General features: G+C 38.8%; 1 protein-coding gene and 1 pseudogene across 1 annotated transcript; one reads left to right on the forward strand and one right to left on the reverse strand.

Annotated features, from left to right (window-relative positions):
• LOC127445542 (UDP-glucose 6-dehydrogenase-like) overlaps positions 1-16,143 on the forward strand; it is a 16,580-nt pseudogene extending 437 nt beyond the window's left edge.
• Positions 16,144-17,370: 1,227 nt separating this feature from the next.
• Positions 17,371-26,551, reverse strand: LOC127445181 (lipoyl synthase, mitochondrial-like). Its single transcript, XM_051705055.1, has 11 exons — positions 26,242-26,551; positions 24,405-24,574; positions 23,133-23,226; positions 22,132-22,212; positions 21,863-22,019; positions 21,695-21,752; positions 21,447-21,575; positions 18,536-18,681; positions 18,346-18,416; positions 18,083-18,194; positions 17,371-17,958 (listed from the first exon to the last, which is right to left on the reverse strand). Exons 1-11 carry the CDS (start codon positions 26,329-26,331, stop codon positions 17,894-17,896), a joined length of 1,173 nt encoding a protein of 390 aa, XP_051561015.1. The 5' UTR covers positions 26,332-26,551; the 3' UTR covers positions 17,371-17,893.
• Between the last annotated feature and the right edge of the window lie 29 nt (positions 26,552-26,580).

Here is a 26,580-nt window from a genome sequence, read left to right on the forward strand (position 1 = left end):
TCAGAGATGTTTGCTCATGAATCATTCTATTCATGTAGCTATAGTTATTAAAACAGCAAATTGGGGGGCCTGGGTAGCTCAGCGAGTATTGACGCTGACTACCACCCCTGGAGTCGCGAGTTCGAACCAGGGTGTGCTGAGTGACTCCAGCCAGGTCGCCTAAGCAACCAAATTGGCCCGGTTGCTAGGGAGGGTAGAGTCACATGGGGTAACCTCCTCGTGGTCATGATTAGTGGTTCTCGCTCTCAATGGGGCGCGTGGTAATTTGTGCGTGGATCGCGGAGAGTAGCATGAGCCTCCACATGCTGTGAGTCTCTGCAGTGTCATGCACAACGAGCCACGTGATAAGATGCGCAGATTGACGGTCAATGAAGCGGAGGCAAGTGAGACTTGTCCACCGCCACCCGGATTGAGGTGAGTAACCGCACCACCATGTCGACCTAGTAAGCAGTGGGAATTGGGCATTCCAAATTGGGAGAAAAAGGGGAGAGAAAAAACAACAACAAAAAAACAGCAAATTGGTAAGTTACTTACATGAAAAAGGAGAGTAATCCATTTTAAGAGATGCTTGTTTTGGGATGACTCAAAGGCAAACGTACCAACTGTAGCACTTTGGCTGTGGCAACCTTAAATTGTTATTTAAACAGTAAGTGATGCTTCACAAAAATACCAAAGACTGAGAACATGCTGTTGTTTCTTCAGTCATGCGAAAATGTCTTAATGTTACAGTATAGTATCCAAGTTGCCATAATAATGGCTGATTGATTAACTGATAATTTCTGGATAGATCTGGGCATAAACGTGGTGGTTTCGGGGCATGATTATTTAATTCTGTCAATGTACACTGTTCTAATGAATTTGCTCTGTAAAAAGGGGCTTGAACTATGCACTTTTGGTTACTTCAAATTTCAAATGAAAAACAACTATAACATTCCTGTATGTCTTTTTATTTTTTAACTGGAATATTTGTGGATGGTAGTAAAGTCTCTTCCATAATAACTCAGTTTGACGGAGTTGGAATGAGTCTTATTCCAAAGAGTAATTTCTGCATCGAACTGACCATTAATCTTTTCCACAGATGGGCTTTGACGCTTTCCTCTGATATTATGTCTTTGAGACTTTCCAGTCATTTGATTGCCTAATGAAACTTCTACGTTCCTCCACACTTGGCGTTTTATGGTAACAAAATCTATGTCAAATGAAAAGTCCCATTAAAAGTCAAACATTTATGCCATGTTTTTATGAGCATGCTTAAATAGACCAAACTGTAAGAGCTAACTCTTTGGGTCTATAAAATGTAAGTTGTTCATTTTAAATCATACTCAGTAGTAGACTGTTTGCACTTCCTCAAGTTATAAGAATATGCTGGATTCAATACAAGTCGTTTTCAATTGACAGCATTTTCTGACAACATTATTTACCTTTAAAGCAAAATCTGGGTTGCTCTTACAATGGAAGTGAATGGGTCCAATTCTTGGAGGGTGTAAAAGCAGAAGTGTGTTGCTTATAATTTAAAAAAAAAGCAATTTAATTATTTTGTTAAATCTCTTGTGATATCTGAGCTGTAAAGTTGTTTAGCTTTATAACGACCATATTAGGGTTTACAGTCGTTTTACATTGTCAATAAAATTGGCAATAACTTTACACAGAAAAGGCTAGTAAGCAATTTTATCACACTAAAATCATAATTAACGTGCATATTGTTTACATCTTGTGGGTATTCTTTTGAAAGAGTGAGTATTATGATGTTTACATATTGGCCCCATTGACTTCCATTGTAAGTGCCTCATGGTAACCAAAGACTTTCTAGCAAGTCAGTCCACTGTTGGTCATCTTTGGAACGCTCTCGGGAGGCTAATGAGTGCAACAGTCTGGTTCTGGAAGGAAAAATCCCATTCATTTATCCCATAGATGAATTGATTTTCAACGATAACTTATAAACCTTTAAAGACAGATATACTGTGAGCTACGAGGTTGTTCATCGATGGTATATGCTTCCGTTGAAGCCATCCATCTGCGCTATCTCAACTTTATTGTTTAAAAATCGTGTTTGATAGCGGAATTCATGGTAAACAACTACATTACCCATGGTACATCAGAGAAGGATCCACCAATCAGAGAACCGCAGCCAACGAAGCCCGCGAAACGTGCTGCCCACTTCCATGACGCACTGTGAATGATGTAATCGAGTCAGTCTCCCTTCACCCTTAAACTACTTATATATTTGTACATATCGGGATATTTTGCAATAAACTTAAAATATATTGCTTCTGTACTTATAAACAACAACCCAAAATCAATAGTTTTAAATATTTCGAAATTATTTTAGTGGTTATCAACATTATGCCACAAATGCTGTCAATTGAGCTTAACTTGTATTGAACACGGACAGATTTTGACTCGAAATATTCCTTTCAAGTGGCCAGGGTCACTAATTAATTACTGTGATTAAACTACTTTTTCATTGAAAAAGTAAGGGATTACTCTTACTTTTTCAGTAATTTAATTACAGTTACTTCTGATGTAATTGCGTTAAATACTGTATAGAGACTATATATAAAACAATAGTGAATTTAAAATCAAAATTTAACGTCTAATGTTAAAATATATATTTTCTAATTTTACGCTGCCCCTTTAAATTCTTTGGTCAGTTCATGAATAATTTATTTGATTTTATATAATTTATTTGAAAGAATTAAAAGAACAGTTTCTTGTCTATCCTTGTATTTATTGTTGAGGTTAATCACAGTTTTAGAAAGTAATTAGTAATAATAAGTAATGCAATTACTTTTAAGACAGAGTAATTAGTACAGTAATCTAATTACAATGTAGAAGATGTCATTAGTAGTTAGTAATTAATTACTTTTTTAGAGTAACTTACCCAACACTGATGATTATGAATCAGAATGGTTGAATAAAGTTTTAAAGCAGAGCCATAAACGTTACTTTTAAAAGTAATATGATACCTCCCCAATGATCCCTTTGATGAATTGCCCTCAGAGCTCTTGATAATAAAAGACAGATCATTTATGAGCAAATTTGATTAAAATTATTATGCACTTGAAGGGACTTTCTCCTATCTATGACTTCATCTACCTCTCCTCTCAGATGTTTCAGATTAAAAAGATTTGCTGTATAGGCGCTTGATATGTTGGTGGACCGACATGTAGTGTTATTGCCAGCATGTGTCCCGAGATTACAATAACAGTAGTGGACATTAATGAATCCCGGATCAAAGCCTGGAACTCTGATACTCTGCCCATCTATGAGGTAATGATGCCATGAGAGCCTTACAGTAGACTGTTAACTTTCTGAAATGCTCGTGTTTATTTCTGTCAGTGTCAAGCTGATTTATCTAATAAAATTTTTTTTAATGAAGTCTATGCGTGGCATCGTATAGCCTAAGTTATGATGAATGCCCCTATTTCTTCTCTGTGCTGTTATAGTCGGGTCTGAATGAGGTGGTGCTGTCATGCTGTGGCAAGAACCTCTTCTTCTCCACAGACATCGACTCTGCCATTAAAGAAGCAGATCTTCATTTCTTTGAGTGCAACTCAAAGGTCTATCCACTGACCCTGATTTCTCTCTCTCTCTCAGGTAAACACCCCCACTAAGACATACGGAATGGGCAAGGGTCGTGCCGCTGACCTTAAATTTATTGAGGCGTGTGCACGGCATATCGCGGAGGTGTCGGACGGGTGTAAAATTGTTACGGAGAAGAGCACAGTGCAGCTGAGAGCATCCGCAGGATATTTGATGCAAACACCAAACCCAGTCTCAGCTTACAGGTGTGTCTGTGTGAGCATGAGTGTAAATATTTCTATGCTAATATATATAAGGGTAGTTTACAGATAACATGCCAACATCAAGCTTAGAGGTAGACCGACATATCGGTTTTACCGATTAATCGGTGCCGATAGTTGCTTTTTAAACTATAGGTTATCGGCAAAAATCGAGGCATATTTGTTTTTCATTATTATTTTTATTTCTCTATGTTTGTCCTCCGGAGGATTCTACCATTAGAACGGCTTGGTTCTACAGTATAATAGCGGGCTCTAAAAGTGAATCTTTAATCATTGACAATATAATTTTATCCTCACTTTAATGGATATTTTGCTTTTTTGATTAGATAAAAAGTGTTCTGAATTAAAGGTAGAGCATGCAAAGAAAATTGCGACTATATAGAAACGTGCTCCATCAGCACATACATCACATCTCCAACTTCATATTTTGTAAATAATAGTAAACTTTATTCCTCACTAAACCTCATCTGGTGAATATATAAGCTAAAAAAAAAAAAAAAAAAAAAGCTTATTTTGGGAAATACTAAATACTTAAATATAGAGCATTGTGGGGGCCTGCGTAGCTCAGCGAGTAAAGACGCTGACTATCACCCCTGGAGTCGCGAGTTCAAATCCAGGACGTGCTGAGGGACTCCAGCCAGGTCTCCCAAGCAACCAAATTGGCCCGGTTGCTAGGGAGGGTAGAGTCACATGGGGTAGCGTGAAGCGCTAGGTCTCCGCGATAACGCGCTCAACAAGCCACGTGATAAGATGTGCGGATTAATGGTCTCAGACGCAGAGGCAACTGAGATTCATCCTCCGCCACTCGGATTGAGGCGAGTCACAACGCCACCACGAGGACTTAGAGCGCATTGGGAATTGGGCATTCCAAATTTGGGAGAAAAAGGGAGAAAAAATTAAATAAAATATAGAGCATTGTAACAGAGCCAAGTCTCCGTCATTTCAAAATAAGAGTCCCCTGTGTGTTTTGGGCTTGTTTATAGTTTAAAGTCCAGATTTATGCTCCACATCTTCATTTTTTGGTTATTATTGGGATTTTGGTTAAACAAAAAACTGCATCTGGGGTTTTATCCTTTTTTAACTCTTGTAGCCTCCTTGTCTGTGGCCCTCGTAGTAATGAAAGACTAAGAAATTTTATTAACGTTCTATAAATCCGCATTTTTAAAATTATCGGCCGATTAATCGGTTAACAGTCTTTTCCACCACCTTAGTTATTGGTATCGGCAAAATCCACTATTGGTCGACCTCTAATCAAGATTGTAGGTTGACATTTTTATGGATAGTGTATACTTGTAAGTGTACTGTATATTTTAGGTGCTCTGACCACTGTCTATGTTACATTTTTCACCATTTTTTAATTAGCTTCATGCTTTTCACTTAAATAGTCCTGCAGTGCGACAAATTAATTTAGTCAAAAAGAAATATTCCCTGTTGTTGTTCAGTTAATTAAGTCATAACTGCATGTGTAATAATTAGGATAAAATGTTAAGTTGTTCAATAGATTAAGTATTGTATGTCTTACTGCAGGACACTGCTGTTACTGCTTTAAATTAGGGCTGTGAATCGATTAAAACATTTGAACTAATTCATTCTGAGATTAATCACGATTAAATTATGGTACACGACACATTACAACAAACATTAAAAGATCATCATGAATATATATACTTTGGTTTGGAAATTAGTTAGTCATCTTTAATTTTAATTATTTAAATATGCAGGTTACATATAAATTGTATTTATTTATTTATAATTTTTTTATTTATTATATTTTGTTGATAGAGTGAATTAGACTTTTTTTTTTTTATCCCCTTTTTCTCCCAATTTGGAATGTCCAATTCCCATTACTTAGTAGGTCCTCATGGTGGCGCGGTTACTCACCTCAATCTGGGTGGCGAAGGACAAGTCTCAGTTGCCTCCGCTTCTGAGACCGTCAATCCGCGCATCTTATCACGTAGCTCATTGTGCATGACACCGTGGAGAATCACAGCATGTGGAGGCTCATGCTACTCTCCACGATCCACGCACAATTTACCACACGCCCCATTGAGAGCGAGAACCACTAATCACGACCACGAGGTGGTTACCCCATGTGACTCTAGCCTCCCTAGCAACCGGGCCAATTTGGTTGCTTAGGAGACCTGGCTGGAGTCACTCAGCACACCCTGGATTTGAACTCGTGACTCCAGGGGTGGTAGTCAGTGTCAGTATTCGCTGAGCTACCCAGGCCCCTTATTTTTTTTTATCTTTGATGCAAGTACATATATACATGCCAAAAAATCAGTGGACATGCTTTAAATAAAAGTTGGACAAAATCGTCTTCTGTTTTCTAGTGGACTTTTTTTAATAATAGGATCAAATGGGCAAACTTTATTGGGAAGAAAAGCTTAAGTGTACTGTAACACATCAATGGAAAGGAGGAGGCGAGAACCGGCTTGATAATATAAATAATATTTGAATTATAAACTGAAACAAAAGCACAAACACACAGGTGTCAGACAGCTGTCCATAACTCTCTCTCTCTCTGACACATTGCCGTCTCCGGTCGGCCTTATCCCTCTCGGGCTTAATCAGCCTTAATAGTGCCGGTACCAACTTAAGATTATATAAATAATATTTAAAAAGAGAGGGAAAGGCCAACGCAGAGTGGCAGCGGGAAAGAAAGAGGAGAGAGAGAGAAAAAAAAACAACATTTTACTCACCGGTTCTCTGATACGCCGTAGCTTGGTCCTCGGCCACTCCTCCACCCTCTCATGGACGACAGCCGCGCCTCCCCGGGCGGATCGGAGGCAGTCCTCCGGCCCCTGGCGGACCGAACGCCCCGCCGCATTTGGTGGACGAAAGGGGTCTCCCCTGCCCCTGGCAGCAGTTCTCCCGCTCCAGGCGGTCGGCCAGGAGCCCCTCCCTGCTTACGGTCGGCGGTCTCAAACCCCGCCTCGTTTCAGCGGCTGGTAGGGGTCTCCTCTGCCCCTGGCAGTGGCCCTGACCGCTCCAGGCGGTCGGTTAGGAGCCCCTCCTCCCCTCGCGGTCAGCGGCCGTTCCTCCACTCTCAGGCAGCCGGGCTCCTCCGTCCCCCGGCGGATGGCCGCGGCTGCTCCGTTGGGGTGGTAGTGGCAAGGACTCTACTACGGCGCATCCCTCCTCCTTCCCGGGTTTCGGCACCAGTGCAACACATCAACGGAAAGGAGGAGGCAAGAACCGGCTTGATAATATAAATAATAGTTTAATTATAAACTGAAACAAAAGCACAAACACACAGGTGTCGGACAGCTGTCCGTAACTCTCTCTCTCTCTCTGACACACTGCCGTCTCCGGTTGACCTTATCCCTCTCAGGCTTAATCAGCCTTATTAGGGGCCGGGTGTGCGGAATCACGACCCCCGCCCTCCGCCCTGCTATATGTACATTGCCAATGCATTATTAGACATTATACATACAGATTTAAAACTTATTGAATGCTGAAGTTTAATTTGCTGACGTTTAAATCTCAAAACTATTATTTTATCTGGCTGTCATTCAGTCTCTACAAGTATACCTGCTACAACTTGCTGAAGGCCACGTCCATTCTCTATCGCGCAGACGCTGGGTCTCATTCACGTGGTTTTGGTTTTGAAACGGGTTCAGGTGGAAGTCAGTGAGCAGCTTGCCCATATCACTCGCCCATTTGCGGGTGATGTCTTAATTCCCCATACAATAAATCCGCTCCCATGTTTATTATGCCCGGGACATGTGTTGCACGCAATGAACAAGCATGCACTGCTTCACACAATCAGTTTTTGTGCGAATGTGTGCAGTTGAGTCAAGCAAGTACCTCCTGAAAATGTACATATGACAGTGTTAGCCACAGAAAGTGGGGGAAAACCTTGGTGAAGTTTCGCCCATTATACAAAAGTGCCTGGGTTTGTTCCTGGCAGGCAGCAGATGCCCTAACCCCGCCCCCACCCTAATCGGAGCCTGTAATGCTGAGTAGCCTGCCAGGAAGGCCCAGGAAGTAAACAAACCAAACCAAACAAAAACGGTTACTGCATGAATTGCATTAATTTTTGTTTTACGTGTTAAAAAATATTAATAGCAGAAATTAATGCGTTTAACCCTTGTGCGTCAATAAAAAAAGTTACTCAGAGGTCCTTCGAGGACAAATATATCTGCGTAAAAAGAAACCATAAAAATATATATATTTTTCACTTTCACTGACTGAATTTTTTTAACCAACATCAGTCCTGATTATAACTACCAAATATTCATTCATTTTCAGGATCTTAACACTTTAAATGCCAGTTTGTTACATAATCCCCCCCCCCCCCCCCCACACACACACACAAATTTCTCAATACACACATTCAAAACACTCTGACATCCATACCAACACACCCACACAATTTTAGCTGCATCATTTATTCAATTGTCCTGCAGTGCTCTATAATACAGCAAACAGAAAATAGGGAAAAAGCATGTATTTGCTCCATAGGCTAAACATGAGAAAAATGGCGCCATCTGGTGGAAAATATTACAAATGTCAGTTTTGAAGCCAGAGCTCTGGAATGAAAGTGTAATATCATAGAATTCATGATTTTATGCTTTAATGGCACTGGGATCAAATATTGCAGTTTTAATGGGTTTCAATGGGGACATTTTTGTCCTGAAGGTCCTGAGTGTAACTATTTTGTGTACACAGTGTATTATAGATGTATTTTAGGAACTGAGATTGAAATATCAAAATTCCCCCAAAAATACACACCTTTGGCAAAATTGATGCCGTAGGCATTAACACAGCCAAAATGATCGAAAAAACTAAAATTAAAAAGACAAAAATGCCCCGAAAGTCGCACAAGGGTTAATTTCCCAGCCTACTTGAAGTGTCATGTCAGCTCCCCTTAAATGAGCTTAAATGAGATTCCTACATACATACATTCTCAAACCATTTGCAAATACTGTATGTACACATACATAGCAAAAAAATATATTTGTAGATTGTGTTTACTTGAATAAGTCACAGTGAGAATCTTAAATTGTTGAAGGAACTTGTCTCTTTTATTAATGCAGTGAATATATTTACAGAACCAGTTGGATTTTATATACGTATAAACCAGTTTGACATGTTTTACATGACCATGATGCACTTGTGAATACAGTCAGGATTACTGTTGTTTTGAAAGGGATTTTCCTCAAAATAGGCTGAAGCCTAAATGTGCAAAGTTCAGTTCCCATTTTTCCTCTCTTTTATGTGAACAAATAACAAACCAACCTGAAGACATTTCTGGACTCTAGAGTATTCTGTACCGTTTGTTCTGTTCTGCTATGTTAATGAATTATCTTTGTCCCTGCTCTTATTACAGGTTCTCTCAACCCAGAGTTCCTTGCAGAGGGTACAGCAGTGAAGGACCTGAAGGAACCAGATCGCGTCCTGATTGGTGGGGATGAGACTCCGGAGGGTCAAAGGGCCATCAGTGCTTTGTGTGTAGTTTATGAGCAATGGGTCCCCAAATCACGCATCATCACCACCAACACCTGGTCCTCTGAGCTTTCAAAGCTGGTGTGTGTGTTTGTGTGAGACACAGAATGGATGTTATGAATAAACTAGATTGTGAAATTAACCAGTCCTTACCATCGTTTATTTTTTTTTGGATAGATTTGTAAAATTCATTAATTGAATCATTTGCAATGTATATTGTGTTAGGCAGCAAATGCATTCTTTGCTCAGCGCATCAGTAGTATAAACTCCATCTCCGCCCTGTGTGGATCCACTGGTGCGGATGTTAAGGAGGTGGCCAGGGCCATCGGCATGGACCAGCGCATCGGGAGCAAGTTCCTCAAAGCCAGCGTGGGTCAGTGTGCTTTGGTCTCTGACATTTTAATTCTCATGATTGGTGCCTGTCCTGCTTATGAGTTGTTCAGAGTGAGATGATGGCATGACCAAATCCAATCGAAATGTCATACCCACAATAAAATGCTAAATCTTCCCAAGAGTTGTATTGACTGAACTGAATGGATGTTTTATTCTGTATTGTGTCAGGTTTTGGAGGAAGTTGTTTTCAGAAGGATGTGCTGAATTTGGAGTATCTGTGCGATACGTTGAATCTCCCTGAAGTTGCTTCATACTGGCAGCAGGTAGAGCTTCATTTATTGAAATACTTGGATACTATGTAAGTGATAATGTGCAATCAGCTGGTCATAATCGCAAAATAAACCTTTAAAGGATGATCAGGGTCTTCTTTCATCCTGATGGGGTTTAGTTTGATGACCAGCTGTTTGTACATCTTCCCGCTTATTACATAATTACTTAGCAAATATATAAATAAATGGACATGAAATATTGACTTTAATTTGAAATTATTTTATGATGTTTTAAGAAAGACTGTGGAGTGATATAAGAGGCTTGAAACTGGCACGGCTATGTAGGAAATGAGTTGCCTGTGACAACAATCAGTTATACAGTTTAGTGGTTATTATACAAAAAATATTTAAACACAGACTGCCACAACTGACCAATCACAATCGAGTATTCCAAAGACCATGTAATAAAGCTTCTTCAGGGTGTCCTGGAAATCCTGGAATTTAGCAATATAGTTTTCCATGAAAAGTCATGGAAAATGAGAAAAAGGCTCTATGATTTCCGCGATGCGGAAAACACGGATGGAATCACTGAATCCAGTAATAAAAAATTGCAATTAGCTAAAAAATGCGCCATGTCACGGAATTTGACATACCTGTATTTGGGATGAAATTTAATGTTTTAATGCACAATCAATCAAATTAAATCTCAAAATATATACAATTGTGATTTTTAAACCACATTAAGGCTGTGATTTAATTAAATACCTTTTGAACTCGCATGTGCTGCGTGCTTCAAAATGAATGTGTGAAGCCGGCCGCTCGTACGCTGAAAACACTTCCTCATGAGCATCATGCTTGCTGTGTGTGTGTAGTAGATGACAGTGAGCAGAGCGCTCTGAAGCATGTAGCACATACAGACTGTATATTTATTTTAATAAAATCACAGCTTTTTGGGGTTCAATTATCACACTGGGCCATGTAGCAAACTGTTTATCTGGTGAGAGGTGAGAAACTACCGTCAACAGAAACGGCAAAATAAAAGCTCGATTTAAATGGATGCCTGAAATGAGATAAAAGATCATGTTTAATGCAATTAAATAATAATAATGTATTTAAGCAATAGCACATGAGCAAGAGTGCGATATGGCCTTACATCAGCACTGCTGTGAGTCGGCCGCAGGCACGAGGCCGTAGGTAATCACAGCAGTGCTGATTTAGGGTGATTGCGAGTGTGATATTGCTTTTATACAACAGTTCAATGAACAAGTAAATGTTAAAAAACTAGGAAAAACTGAGTACGCATTTGTGCATGGAACTACTTTCTTACACGCCGGATCAGAATCTGCTATTGCTGGTTCAAACCAAATGATGCGTCCAAGCCTTCGTTAGTAATTCAAAAACGTCACTTTAGAACTAGTATCACGGCTTGTGCTGTTTCTAACAAGTTATTGGAGAAACAAGGATGTGTGTGTGTGTGTGTGTGTGTGAGAGAGAGAGAGAGAGAGAGAGAGAGAGAGAGAGAGAGATGGAGTGTGTGCGATCACCTGTCTCTGTTTCTACTCAAAAGCAGAGATGCTGTAGTGTGTTAGTCAGCTTTCTGAAGATAATGTCATTTTGGTTAAATTTGTCTTATTTTCTCAGTGGAAAAATAGCCGTCCAAGCAGGGGTATTCCTCTCTAGCTGATGCGCAAGAGTCATTCACTATAGAAACCAAAATCTCCTCTGCCATTTTGAACAGTATGTCCTCTCAATGTGGAACCTCCTGTAAGAAGTAAACACCTTGAGTTTGTGTAATTAATCAGTCTGTTGTGTCTCTCAGCTGTGATGAGCCTTAACGCTGAAGTTGTTAGTTTAAAGCCATTTAAAGTTTTAGTAGTGTAGTAGTAATACGATTGATCACGTAGTGCTGATGAATGAAAACACTGACAGACGCTGACTCACTTCACGTCAAAAATGGTCTTTTGCCGCCACCTGCTGGTGAAAATATGTAATGTCACAAAATTAAAGGTAAAGAGACACAAATAGCTGTTAACACATATGCACTGCTCTCACACTAGGACGGTACGAACGCAAACGGAGTGATACAAACAGTGAAGCGTTGGAGTGCTGATAGATGGAACGTCTCTCGTCCAATCAGATTCGAGGACCGGAACTAACTGTTGTATATTAAAGCAATATCTCACATCTTTGATGTTCTGTTGTGCAGCACTTCATTTGACAAAAATATCTCCAGTGTTGTTTCCAAATATGCTGTGAGGATTTTGATGAAAAGCACTTCATTTGATAAAAATAATGCAATGTGTTGAACAATTTAATTTTCTAATGAAAATAATTCTATTCTAATTCATTGAAATTAATGATGAAGTTGTGTACACGCTCATGCAATCAAGGTGCAAGGAAACAATTTTAATATCTTTTAATTGATGGTTGCCCTACATGACATTCTTAAAGTCATTAAATCAATTTTTGTACAAAATGCTATAAAATGTTTTTCAAATAATTTGTAAAAACAACATGAACTCAAAGATTACATGTCTACGAACTTGACTCATGTGTTTTAAATTAGAGTTTGAATTATTTCAAATTTTTTTCAACCTTATTTGTCAATGACCCATGTGCCAGTTAAGATAGACATGTGTTTGTGTTTCAGAGAGTCATCCAATATCTACATTTCTAAGTATCTGATGGACGAGGGAGCCAAACTGCATATTTATGACCCTAAAGTGCTGAAGGAGCAGATTGTCCAGGACCTGTCTCAACCCAGCATCTCTGGAGACAACCCAGAGAGAGGTGTGTGTGTGTGTGTGCATTTATAAAGACCTGTTCAGCAGATAAAGCTGTGCTTTAGGTATAGATAGCTCTTATGTGCACAGGATGACACAGCTGATACTCTGTTCATCTGTGTCATGCTGAATCAAATGCAAGGGAAAAACTCACTTCTACTCTGGGATTGCAGAACAGATTTTAATGTGTCTTTTGTGTGTAATTTGATATGGCCCTTTGTCTCTGCAGCATCTGAGCTTGTCACTGTGACATCAGACCCATACGAGGCATGTGAAAGTGCACATGTGCTGGTCATCTGCACGGAGTGGGACATATTTAAGGTACATGCACACCTTTATGGTGTAATATTTGATTTGATGCTTTTGATTAGAGGTGTTTGCTTAGAAATAACCCTTACAAAAAGTAGCATTATTATGGTACAATGATGGTAACAGATTGTAATGCCATAGTACTTTGATAAAAACTGTGGTACTAAATGATTACTATATTTTGGTATTTACATGGTACTCAAAGGTGCTTCAAAGAATACCATGGTAATACTAAAGTATATACAGTTGAAGTCAGAAGTTTACATACACTTAGGTTGAAGTCATTAAAACTCATTTTTTAACCACTCCACAGATTTAATATTAGCAAACTATAGTTTTGGCCAGTTGTTTAGGTCATCTACTTTATGCATGACACGAGTAATTTCTCCAACAATTGTTTACAGACAGATTGTTTCACTTTTAATTGACTATATCACAAATCTAGTGGGTCAGAAGTTTACATACACTAAGTTAACTGTGCCTTTAAGCAGCTTGGAAAATTCCAGAAAATTATGTCAAACCTTTAGACAATTAGCTTCTGCTAGGCTAATTGGCTAATTGGAATCAATTGGAGGTGTACCTGTGGATGTATTCTAAGGCCTACCTTCAAACTCAGTGCATCTTTGCTTGACATCATGGGGAAATAAAAAGAAATTAGCCAAGACCTCAGAAACAAAATTGTGGACCTCCACAAGTCTGGTTCATCCTTGGGAGCAATTTCCAAACACCCGAAGGTACCACGTTCATCTGTACAAACAATAGTACACAAGTATAAACACCATGGGACCTGCAGCCATCATACTGCTCAGGAAAGAGACACATTCTGTCTCCTAGAGATGAATGTAGTTTGGTGCGAAAAGTGCAAATCAATCCCAGAACAACAGCAAAAGATCTTGTGTACATGCTGGAGGAAACAGGTAGACAAGTATCTATATCCACAGTAAAACGAGTCCTATATCGACATAACCTGAAAGGCTACTCAGCAAGGAAGAAGCCACTGCTCCAAAATTGCCATAAAAAAGCCAGACTACAGTATGCAAGTGCACATGGGAACAAAGATCTTACTTTTTGGAGAAATATCCTCTGGTCTGATGAAACACAAATAAAACTGTTTGGCCATAATGACCATCGTTATGTTTGGAGGAAAAAGGGTGAGGCTTACAAGCTGAAGAACACCATCTCAACCGTGAAGAATGGGGTGGCAGCATCATGTTGTGGGGGTGCTTTGCTGCAGGAGGGACTGGTGCACTTCTCAAAATAGATGACATCATGAGGAAGGAAAATTATGTGGATATATTGAAGCAACATCTCAAGACATCAGCCAGGAAGTTAAAGCTCGGTTGCAAATGGGTCTTCCAAATGGACCATGACCCCAAGCATACCTCCAAAGTTGTGGCAAAATTTGTGTGCAGAACTGACAAAGCGTGTGCGAGCAAGGAGGCCTACAAACCTGACTCAGTTACACCAGTTCTGTCTGGAGGAATGGGCCAAAATTCCAGCAACTTATTGTGAGAAGCTTGTGGAAGGATACCCAAAACGTTTGACCCAAGTTAAACAATTTAAAGGCAATGCTACCAAATACTAACAAAGTGTATGTAAACTTCTGACCCACTGGGAATGTGATGAAAGAAATAAAAGCTGAAATAAATAATTCTCTCTACTATTATTCTGACATTTCACATTCTTAAAATAAAGTAGTGATCCTAACTGACCTAAGACAGGGAATGTTTTCTACGATTAAATGTCAGGAATTGTGAAAAACTGAGTTTAAATATATTATAAGTTGTATGTAAACTTTTGACTTCAACTGTATCAATGGTAATACAATTGTTTGGTACATATTTGTTAGTGTGATATTATATATATCATATGCTGTTTGTTTTTTAGGATCTAGACTATGAGAAAATATATCACAAGATGCTGAAACCTACATTCATCTTTGATGGACGTGTCCTGGACCACCTGCACTCCCAACTACAGAACTTTGGCTTTCAGGTCTGTATTTATACATGTAATTCATGTGTCTATGTGTATAAGCCAACCTGCCGGTCTCCCTGTTGGATTCTTTAATTCTCTTCATAAGTTCACATGGTTTATTGTGTGTATTTTGTGTAGATTGAGACTATTGGAAAGAAGGTGAAGACGCGAATCTGGAGGAGTGCCTCGAATCAATGAACCGCCCAGCAAGAAAGCCAAAGCCAAAGCCTAAGACAGCAACTCCATCACACACATGCATCTTTGGCCTGATTAGAGTCTTTTGCAGAGGAAACCAAGTTCTAATAAGCGCCTGTTGTTGGAAAACTACAGAGGCCTGTCTCTGTTTGTCAGCATGTTCGTGCTCTGTGTATGTGTGTGTGCGTTGTGTTTAATGATCCAGACTGAATTGTCTTTGGAGTGTTTTTATAAGAAAGGCTTTTATCTCTAATAGCTGTTCGCAAGAATTGCTGACAGTGATTTAATGTTTTAAACACTTTGGCTACATCTACATTAATCCGGATACATTTGAAAACTGTGTTTTCGTTTTTTGAAATGCTCTCCATCCACACTGCCGTTTTCAAGCGATTACAAAAGTTGCTCGTCCACACTGAAACGTATGACGACACTTAAATCCCCTTTCTGCGCATGCGAACAATCGCCGTTGCATGTAAGGTCTGAAACACAATTGTCCTCGTGTTCTGTGCCATTTTGAAAGATTGTGGAAACTCTAGAGATATTAAAGGGAGAGTTTCCTCAAAATGAAAATTCTGTCAAGATTTATTTACCTTCATGTTGTTTTAACGAGTTATCTCACAGAATGTCCAAGCTGCTCTTTTCCATAAAATGAAAGTGAATGGTGACCACGGATGTTCTTGGACCCCATCCACTTTTATTGTATGGAAAAGCAGTTTCTTAGTAAATTGTGACAGTTTTCATTTTGGGTGAACTGTCCCTTGAACTGTGCACAAAATTGGTCCCACTACTGTTCAGTATTGTATCCTTGATTACACTTAAGTGTTATGGATTTAAATGGCCAAGTCATCTTTTAATTTGAGAGAGATGTCTGATAGAGCACCAACAAAAGGAAGGGGAATTTTAATCTCATTTTGGGACCAAGTTGGACATTAAATTGCAAACGTTTGCCTTAAATTTAGCAGGTGACAGCATAGACTGTTTTCACAGCAGCGCCATCTTTGATTTTTAATGGGAACGACAACGTGGCTGTGAGGGATAGACTTACAATCTCTTCAGTGGGCTGTACTGCAGTTTAAAGTGTTTTTGGATCATTCCACAAACAAAACATTGATAAAATATCTGTCCAAGAACATTCAGTATACAATGAACTCCAGACAACATGAGTTGTGGAAAATCAGATGTGATCTAGGAGCTTTATACAGCTTTATACCGTTCGTGCCATTGAAGAGACTGTAAGTCTATCCCTCACAGCCTCGTTGTCATTCCCATTAAATATAAATTAATAAGGTCTTGGCTTAGAGAAGAAGTCACCCAGTCATTAAGTAATTATCTTATATACTGTATATTATTGGGCCTGCACTGTGTATTTTAATGTAGAAATGCAGCTATAATCCTCTCTTACTGTACAGGTTTGTAATAGTCATGTACAATGATTGCAGAAAACAGATTTCTTAAATAAACATGGACCAATCAGAAGCACTGTCATAACTATTCATTTCCTGAGGTAAAATATGTAAACCAACCATGGTTGAAACAAACAAGACAAAGCATAATTAACTTTTATTTGGTAAATTTTGAATTTAAAGTAATAAGATTCTGTTTATATCAGGTTTATGATATAGACACAATATACAGCTCTTCAATCCATTTTAAAACCCAACATGTTAAAGGGATAATTCACCCAAAAATGAAAATTCTCTCATCATTTACTCACCCTCATGCCATCCCAGATGTGTTTGACTTTCTTTCTTCTGCAGAACACAAATGAATATTTTTAGAAGAATATCTCTAAAAATCTCTATCTTTGTAGGTTCATACAATGCAAGTCAATGGTGACCAGAACTTTGTATCTCCAAAAATCACAAAGGAAACATAGAAGTACTCCATAAGACTCCAGTGGTTTAATCCATGTCTTCAGAAGTGATATGATAGATGTGGGTGAGAAACAGAACAATATTTAAGTCCTTTTTTACTCTAAATCTCCACTTTAACTTTCACATGTGAAAGTGAAACTAAACAGGCACCACATGTGACTTTCAGATGTAAAAGTGAAAGTGGAGATTTGCAGTAAAAAAAGGTCTTAAATATTGATCTGTTTCTCTCCCACACCTATCAAATCACTTCTGAAGACATTAATTTAACCACTGGAGTCTTATGGATTACTTTTATGATTCCTTTATGTGATTTTTGGAGCTACAAAGGTCTGGTCACCATTCACTTGCATTGTACAGAACTGAGATATTCTTCTAAAAATCTTCATTTGTGTTCTGCATAAGAAACAAAGTCACACACATCTGGGATGTCATGAGGGTGATTAAATGATGAGAGAATTTTCATTTTTGGGTGAACTATCCCTTTAATTTAAACAATGTCTCCTTGAATATTCCCTATAGAGAAGCAAGTCATACATGTATGTTATGTTTAGTATCTGCATTGCTTTGCATTGTTACTTGCAGTCTCTTAAATACCACAGGCTGCCCTTCATTTGCTTCTTTTAAGAAGATGACATTACCCAGAATACCTCCCTCCAATATCAAATGCCATCAGAATCATTAAATATTTTGCTCTTTGTGAAGCCTGATCACGCTTGGTGGATGTGTCCGTGGCTGGTTTATCAAACTGATTGTAACCACATAGAATGTTACATCCAGCATAATGGTGTTTTATTTGTAAAATCTGTGCTTCATATTGTTTGTACTGACAGAAGAGAGACAGACAGACAGACAGACAGACAGGATGAGGACGGTCAGGCAGGTGATGTTCAAGAGTTTTACTATGCTGTCGTTGTTGTCCCTTCAGTCTTCCTATTCTCCAGCAGATTCTTCAAGAAGAACTCACCTAAGGAAGAAAAAGCATAAGACAGAATGTTTACACAAATAATGTTACAGTCTGTGCAAGCGTGTGTGCTCTGTGTGCCTTTCTCAGAAATTAGAAACAAACTCTTTGGTGACGGTTACAGTACCTGCTTTATAAGAAGAGCGCACAAGTGGCCCGCTGGCTGTGTAGACGAATCCCATCTCCTGGCCAATCTTCTCCCAGTACGCAAACCTCTCAGGAGTGACATATTCTTCCACCTTTAAAGACGCACACATTCACTGATGCACGTTAGCTGTGTCATGTAACAGTATAAAACTGAAATGGTATGTAGCTCAGAGAGGACATGTAGCCTGGGACAATATTCGTCATGGGGTCCGGTTGAGTTCTTATGTGGTTTTGCTGTCGTACCTTGAGATGGCGTTTGGTTGGCTGCATGTACTGCCCCAGTGTCAGACAGTCCACGTCAGCGTCCCTCAATTCTGCAAGAAAACAAAGAACTCTCATTTGTTAACACATGCATATTTATTTTCCACGTTATGTACTGTGTGATCTGTATGTACATCTTTGGTAAGTATCGGTGTGTGTTACAACACGTTACCTTTCAAAGTGGCATGTATCTGTGAGTCTGTCTCTCCCAGTCCCAGCATGATTGAAGTCTTCGTAAGCAAACCGGCTTTCACCTTTTTAGCATGTTGTAAAACACTCAGCGATTGGTCGAAGTTAGCACGGGGGTCACGGACATACCTAAGGGTCACAGTTCAGAGGTCAAACATGGATCAGCCATGAAATCTCAAAGCATTGGACACCAGTGAGATTTAGTACAATGAGAAAACAAAGGATGAGAAGGACATGGTTACTAATTCACTCAGTAAGTTACATGAGCTATATTTCTGACATCTGGTGGTGATTGTATATACTACGGCATACAAATAAGCAGGACACGGGACATTTTTTTGTTATATATATATATATATATATATATATATATATATATATATATATATATATATATATATATATATATATATATATATACCGATCAGCCACAACATTAAAACCACCTGCCTAATGTTGTGTAGGTCCCCCTCGTGCCACCAAAACAGCGCCAACCCACATCTCAGAATAGCAGAGATGATATTCTTCTCAACACAACTGTACAGAGTGGTTATCTGAGTTACCATAGACTTTGTCAGTTCGAAATAGTCTGGCCATTCTCTGTTGACCTCTCTCATCAACAAGTCGTTTCCATCCACAGAACTGCCGCTCACTGGATGTTTTTTGTTTTTGGCAGCAATCGGAGTAAATTCTAGAGACTGTTGTGTCCCAGGAGATCAGCAGTTACAGAAATACTCAAACCAGCCCATCTGGCACCAACAATCATGCCACGGTCCAAATCACTGAGATCACATTTTTCCCCATTCTGATGGTTGATGTGAACATTAACTGAAGCTCCTGACCCGTATCTGCATGATTATATGCACTGCTGCCACACGATTGGCTGAATAGATAATCGCATGGTTGATTGTTGGTGCCAGAAGTTCAGCTCAGTTCTAATTACATTTGTATTTGTATTTTTCTATGGTGACCATACGTCCTCTCTTTTTAAGACCTGAAAAAAGCATCGTCATTTTTATTTGTATAGCGCTTTTCACAACACACATCGTTTCAAAGAAGCTTTACAGAAAATCATGCATTAACAGGAAATAAAACTGTAATATCTATAAAGTCTTATAGTCATCATTGTGTAGTTTGATTAAATATGATTGTAAATTGAGTATAAAAATAAATAATTAAATAATAATTGTATTTATAACCCCTGTGAGCAAGCTGAAGGTGACTGTGGCAAGGAACACAAAACTCCATAAGATGTTGGTTAATGGAGAAAAATAACCTTGGGAGAAACCAGGCTCACTGTGGGAGCCAGTTCCCCTCTCACTAAACAACATGAATATAATGACAATATTAGTTATTTATGTGCAGTGCAGGTCATGGTTTAAGATTAGTAAACTAAGTAAGTGTTAAGGGCCAGAAAACAAAACAAATGTTCTTTTCTATTTTGTTTGTTTTGATGGTCTTGACAAAGTCACAACATTTGGTTCCAGTACCAAAAACGAATGCGGTATTTTATTTATAACGTATTCTTTACCTGTGCCGGGTCAAAAACGACCCTAAGACAATAGGAGGGTCAAAAGTACATTCCCCAACTCTGTTTCATCAGAATCACACTTACTACCTATTGTTATTTTTAACTGAAAATGCTGATCATATTGAGTCAACATCAAATATACTACATATCAGGGGAATTTAAACTAATATGACAGATACAATTTTACAACTCAAGTCTATTTGTAGCTCAACCTCCGTATGTGACCTGTCAAGCGGTCACTTATGTGTCATTAAATAAAAAGTCTGAAAATACAATGAAGAAGAACACAGGTCAGGCCGTGAGAGGGGAAAAACAAGCCCTGCGTCGCTATTCACATATTATCCATACTAAATATTTTGTGACGAGCACAAAACGTGATCTTTAGGGATCCTGGGCACAGCAGAAGGCCTGAAAAGTGTGAAGTGTAGTAGTATAACTAATGGCATCTGACCTTTTCTGATTTTATCTTATGTTGTTGTATTTAATTTTATGGCCATTTTTAACCCTTGTATGTCAATTTAAAAAAGTTACTCAGAGGTCCTTAGAGGACAAAAATGTCCACATCAAAAAACTGCCATAATAATATTATATATTAATATTATTTTCCACTTCCAATTAGTTCATATTTTTTAACCAACATCATTCCTGATAATAACTACCAAATATTCATTCATTTTAAGGATTTTAACCCTTTAAATGCCAGTTTGTTTACATAATCCCACTGTTGTTTTTTACACACACACAAACACACACACACACACACACACACACACACACACACTTCTCAATACACACATACAAAACACACTCTGACATCCATACCAACACACCCACACAATTTTAGCTGCATCATTTATTCAATTGGCCTGCAGTGCTCTATAATACAGCAAACAGAAAATAGGGGAAAAGCATGTATTTGCTCCATAGGCAAAACATGCGAAACATGGCGCCATCTGGTGGAAAATATTAAAAAAGTAAATTTTGAAGCCAGGGCTCCGGAATGAAAGTGTAATATCATAGGATTCATGATATTATGCTTTAATGGCACTGGGATCAAATATTGCAGTTTTAATGGGTTTCAATGGGGACATTTTTGTCTTGAAGGTCCTGAGTGTAACTATTTTGTGTATTATAGATGTATTATAGGAACTGAGGTTGAAATATCAAAACTTCCCCAAAAATACACACCTTTGGCTAAATTGATGCCGTTGGCATTAACACAGCCAAAATGATCGAAAAAACAAAAATAAAAAAGACAAAAATGTCCCGAAGGTCGCACAAGGGTTAAATGTATTAAATAGATTTAATGAATAGTACCCCCCCATTGATCGCAGCTGTAGCAATGACGGAACAATGCACCAACCTCTGTAACTCTCTGACCGTTTCTACGTTGTGAGCATAAACATCAAGCCCAGACAGAGCGATTTTCTCCACTGCTGCCAGATCACCTCGAAAATCAGGAGTCAAACACTCAACCATAATATTAGGGTTCCTAAGAGAGAAGACGTGTATGAACAAACTGACGAAGGACCTGCGAGTAAATAATGTTAGAATTTTCCTTTTTGGGTGAACTGTTGCTAACTAAACTCATTTTCAGAGTACTCTCAGTACCTCTCTTTGAGGTTAGAAACAGTCTTTGCAAAGTGCTCAGCCCCACCATCAGGAATGTCTGTTCAATACAATAAAATGATCATTTGCTTGATCATCCCATTCATTTAAGGACAATACAGAGTTTTATATCATCTTGTAGCATGCTGGTGTTTTAAAGCATTTCCTCACCATCTCTGTCCACTGATGTGAGTACTACATAGTCCAGTCCCCATGCTGCGATGGCTTTGGCTGTGTTATGCGGCTCGTCAGGGTCGAGAGGTGGAGGACGTCTCGCTGTTTTAACTGAACAAAACCTACAGCCACGGGTACATGTGTCCCCCATTAACTATGGAAAGAGAAATGTATCAAGCATACATGTTCATTCAAACTTGTCACTGGGCAACTACGTTTTTGTGTGGTAATTGTATGTGCGTGTGTTGCCAAGCCAGTTCACTCACCATAATGGTTGCTGTGGCAGTGGCATACTCTCCTCCCCCCCAGCATTCTCCGATATTGGGACACCTGGCCTCCTCGCAGACCTGTAACCATAGTAACAAGTCTGTACTTCCTGTACCACAGGCCTATAAGCATATATTTTGACCGTGTTTACACCTGGTATTAAAATCTCTTCCAGGCAATCTGATCACAAGCCCTACATAGATGGCGTTTTTTTATCTTATCTCCGAAACCACATTCATGGCCATGGGGAGTCAAAAATACATGTGCACACATTACATTTGTAGCAAAAACTTTAATGCATCCTGAGGTGTCCCAGACTCACTACTGCACTGAAGCAAGGGTTTTAAACTGAAATGAGACCTTCAGAAGAAATAGTTCACCCAAAAAGGACAATTCTCTTACCATTTCCTCACCTTTAAGCCGTCTCAAATTCAAATGATGTTCTTTCTTCAGGGGGATACAAACGAAGATATAATGATGGAGATATGAAGTGTTTTTGTCCATACAATGCAAGTCAATGGGGTCCAACACTTTCAAGCTCCAAAGACTTCAAGGTATTCCATACAATTTGAGTGGTTTAATCCAAGTCTTCTGAAGCCATACGATCGGTTTCGGGTGAGAAACTGACCAAAATGTAACTCCTTTTTTCCACTATAAATCTTGAGATCTGCAGTCTCCATGATTTAAAGCTCGATTACACTTCCTCGCGCTTGACGAAAAAGTGAGAAAGGAGTTATATTTTTGCCTGTTTCTTGCGCAAAAACCTCAGAAGATATGTTTTAAGCCACTCGAGTTGAATGCCGCCGTTATGTCCTCCTTGGAGATTGAAAGTGTTGGACCACACTGACTTGCATTGTACGGATATCAAAACATCATACCTTTGTTTGTGTTCTGCAGAAGAAAGAAAGTCATACCAGTCCAAGATGACATGAGAGCCTTTGAAAGATTAAGCTGTCAGATCGTGTGCTGTCAACTGTCAGATGCGTTTTCAGACACTCACTGTGTGCAGGTTTAATTCTCGGAGTGTGTTTTTTAGTCTGTTGTAGTTCTTTCCAATAGGGATCTCTGTTTTCAGCCAAGGCGGTAGTCTCAGTCTGGGAAAATAAACACAGATGGTTAAATCATATAGACTGGACGCACCACGGTGTGGTTGTTTCAAGGAGCACGATAATTGTTGACCCCTCTCCAAACATAGCGCTTATGGTTGTGACCATAAAGCTCTATTTTGGTCTCGTCACTCCAAATTACAGTGTGCCAGAAGCTGTGAGGCATGTCAAGGTGTTGTCGGGCATGTTGTAACCGGGCTTTTTTGTGGTATTGGCGCAGTAAAGGCTTCTTTCTGGCAACTTGACCATGCAGCTCATTTTTGTTCAAGTATCGTCGTATTGTGCTCCTTGAAACAACCACACCGTCTTTTTCCAGAGCAGCCTGTATTTCTCCTGAGGTTACCTGTGGGTTTTTCTTTGTATCCTGAACAATTCTTCTGGCAGTTGTGGCTGAAATCTTTCTTGGTCTACCTGACCGTGGCTTGGTATCAAGAGATCCCCGAATTTTCCACTTCTTAATAAGTGATTGAACAGTACTGACTGGCATTTTCAAGGCTTTGGATATCTTTTTATATCCTTTTCCATCTTTATAAAGTTCCATTACCTTGTTACGCAGGTCTTTTGACAGTTCTTTTCTGCTCCCCATGGCTCAGTATCTAGCCTGCTCAGTGTATCCACGTGAGAGCTAACAAACTCATTGACTATTTATACACAGACACTAATTGCAATTTAAAAAGCCACAGGTGTGGGAAATTAACCTTTAATTGCCATTTAAACCTGTGTGTGTCACCTTGTGTGTCTGTAACAAGGCCAAACATTCAAGGGTATGTAAACTTTTGATCAGGGCCATTTGGGTGATTTCTGTTATCATTATGATTTAAAAAGGAGCCAAACAACTATGTGATAATAAATGGCTTCATATGATCACTATCCTTAAATAAAATACAGGTTTTTTTGCATGATCAGTCATATTTTCAAAATCAATGCCAAAATTTCACAATTTCTGCCAGGGTATGCAAACTTTTGAGCACATCTGTACCAAGGTATTTACATGCTACAAAAAACCATCCAAAAATAAGTTAGTACTATGCCACTTTTTTGTAGGTAAGTTTATGGTCAGTTTATTCTGTGTTTACACTGCCTTATAATACAGTTCCATAACTGACCTAACTGTAGCTAATGAAAGTGTTATTGAAAGTGAACGCAAGTGGTGTCCATAAGTTTACCTTTCTCCCTTCTGTCTCTTTAGGTTGCCCCTGTATTCCTCCCACTTGCTCTTTTCTGACAGTTCTCCGGATATAAAGTCATGCAGGTTCAGTCCATCTTCTTTTATCTCTTTCTTCCTCTCAGTGAGTGTGTCTGTGTTGGCAGCAATTGTCAGTCTGTTACAGTAAACCTGTGACCAGCAAAATAAGATCACAAGACTGCCGACTGATTTTAGTTCATTAATTAAGAAACTTTCATACAGGTATGAGATCCTCACCACACAGTTCAGTTTACTCACTAGTCTCAACTCGACTACTGCTCTAAGAGCATGAAACGAGTGGAAAACATGAAACATATGTAAAAATGGGGGGCCTGGGTAGCACAGCAAGTATTGACGCTGACTACCACCCCTGGAGTCGCGAGTTCGAATCCAGGGCTTGCTGAGTGACTCCAGCCAGGTCTCCTAAGCAACCAAATTGGCCCGGTTGCTAGGGAGAGTAGAGTCACATGGGGTAACCTCCTTGTGGTCACGATTAGGGGTTCTTGCTCTTAATGGGGCGTGTGGTAAGTTGTGCGTGGATCGTGGAGAGTAGCATGAGTCTCCACATGCTGCGAGTCTCCGCGGTGTCATGCACAACGAGTCACGTGATAAGATGCACGGATTGACGGTCTCAGACGCGGAGGCAACTGAGATTCGTCCTCCACCACCCGGATTGAGGTGAGTCACTACGCCACCACGAGGACTTAGAGCGCATTGGGAATTGGGCATTCCAAATTGGGGAGAAAAGGGGAGAAAAACAAATCGGTGGATATTATACTGTTATACACAGTGTTGGGTGTAACTGGATTACAAAGTAATTAATTACTGTAATCTAATTACTTTTAAGCACAAAAAGTAGTGTAATGCATTACATTTAATTTTTTTGTAATCGGATTACAGTTCCTGACTTTCAATGGAAGTAATTACTTTTAAGTACAAATATTACAAATATTTCTAAAAAAATATTATTTATGTGTAACACAATTACAGTGTGAATTCATACCTATGTCTGTTTGCATTTCTGTTACAGCTGAATGGTGCACGACAATGAATAAGAAGAAAATAGACATTATTTTGAATTTGTTGAGCGGAAAAAGAAAACGTGACAAGTGTTTTAGAGAGTAAATTAAAAGTAAAGTAATTAGTCTAAAAAAGTCATTAATTACTAACTACTAATTACATCTTCTACTACTGTACTAATTACTCTTTCTGAAAAGTAATTGCATTACTTATTACTACTTACTTTCTAAAACCCTTATCAACCTCGATCAGATGAAAAATAAAAGGATAGACATGAAACTGTTCTTTTCATTCTTTCAAATAAATCATATAAAATCAAATAAATTATTCATGAACTAGCCAAAGAATTTAAAGGGGCAGCGTTAAATCAGAAAGCATATATTTTAACATTAGATGTTAAATTTAGATTTTAAATTCACTATTGTTTTATATATAGAGTCTATACAGTATTTAACGCAATTACATCATAAGTAACTGTAATTAAATTACTTAAAAATTAAGAGTAATCCCTTACTTTTTTTCCCAATGAAAATTCAATTGAATTACAGTAATTAATTACTTAGTAATGCATTACACCCAACACTGGTCATTAGTAATGTGATTACTTTTTCAATGAAGTAATCACTTAAGTAATCTGATTATAATTTAAGAGAACTAGTTAGTAATTTGTAGTGGATTACTTTTTTTAGTAATTTACCCAACACTGGTTATACAACACTAACCTCTGTAGATAACACGAAACTATTTGATCTCATGCATATGTACAGTAACACAGAACTGAAACCGAATGAACTTACATGCGACACCTCAGAGCATTTTGACGGTAAAAAGAGAAGACTGGAGGAATATCGACCTGCACGAACACAACTCCGGCTGATCATCGCCATGACGCTGTCTCACTCTGACATCGATTAACTCAAACTGACAGTCATATTCTGTGGATATATCTATGGCAAACGCACGAAGGTCGTTTATTTTTGCGAATAAAATTATAATGCATAAAATCAAATTAAATATTCTCCCTGAAAGTTCATGAACTAGACACGTTTGAAATAACGGTAACTGTTTGATCGAGCCTTGGACAGTGGGTGATGACGCGTCACGTCGTTGTTACATTTACGTCATGACGTCCTTCC

This window comes from Myxocyprinus asiaticus, chromosome 8 (genome assembly GCF_019703515.2).
Source record: "Myxocyprinus asiaticus isolate MX2 ecotype Aquarium Trade chromosome 8, UBuf_Myxa_2, whole genome shotgun sequence".
Lineage (NCBI taxonomy): Eukaryota > Metazoa > Chordata > Actinopteri > Cypriniformes > Catostomidae > Myxocyprinus > Myxocyprinus asiaticus.

Excerpts from the sequence above, each read along its gene's own strand:
- LOC127445181 (XM_051705055.1), bottom strand. The coding sequence starts at position 26,331 with ATGGCGATGATCAGCCGGAGTTGTGTTCGTGCAGGTCGATATTCCTCC. Across the intron at positions 21,753-21,862 it reads CACATCAGTGGACAGAGATG|ACATTCCTGATGGTGGGGCT; the intron begins GTGAGGAAATGC and ends TGTATTGAACAG. Across the intron at positions 17,959-18,082 it reads GCGCTCTTCTTATAAAGCAG|GTGAGTTCTTCTTGAAGAAT; the intron begins GTACTGTAACCG and ends TTTCTTCCTTAG.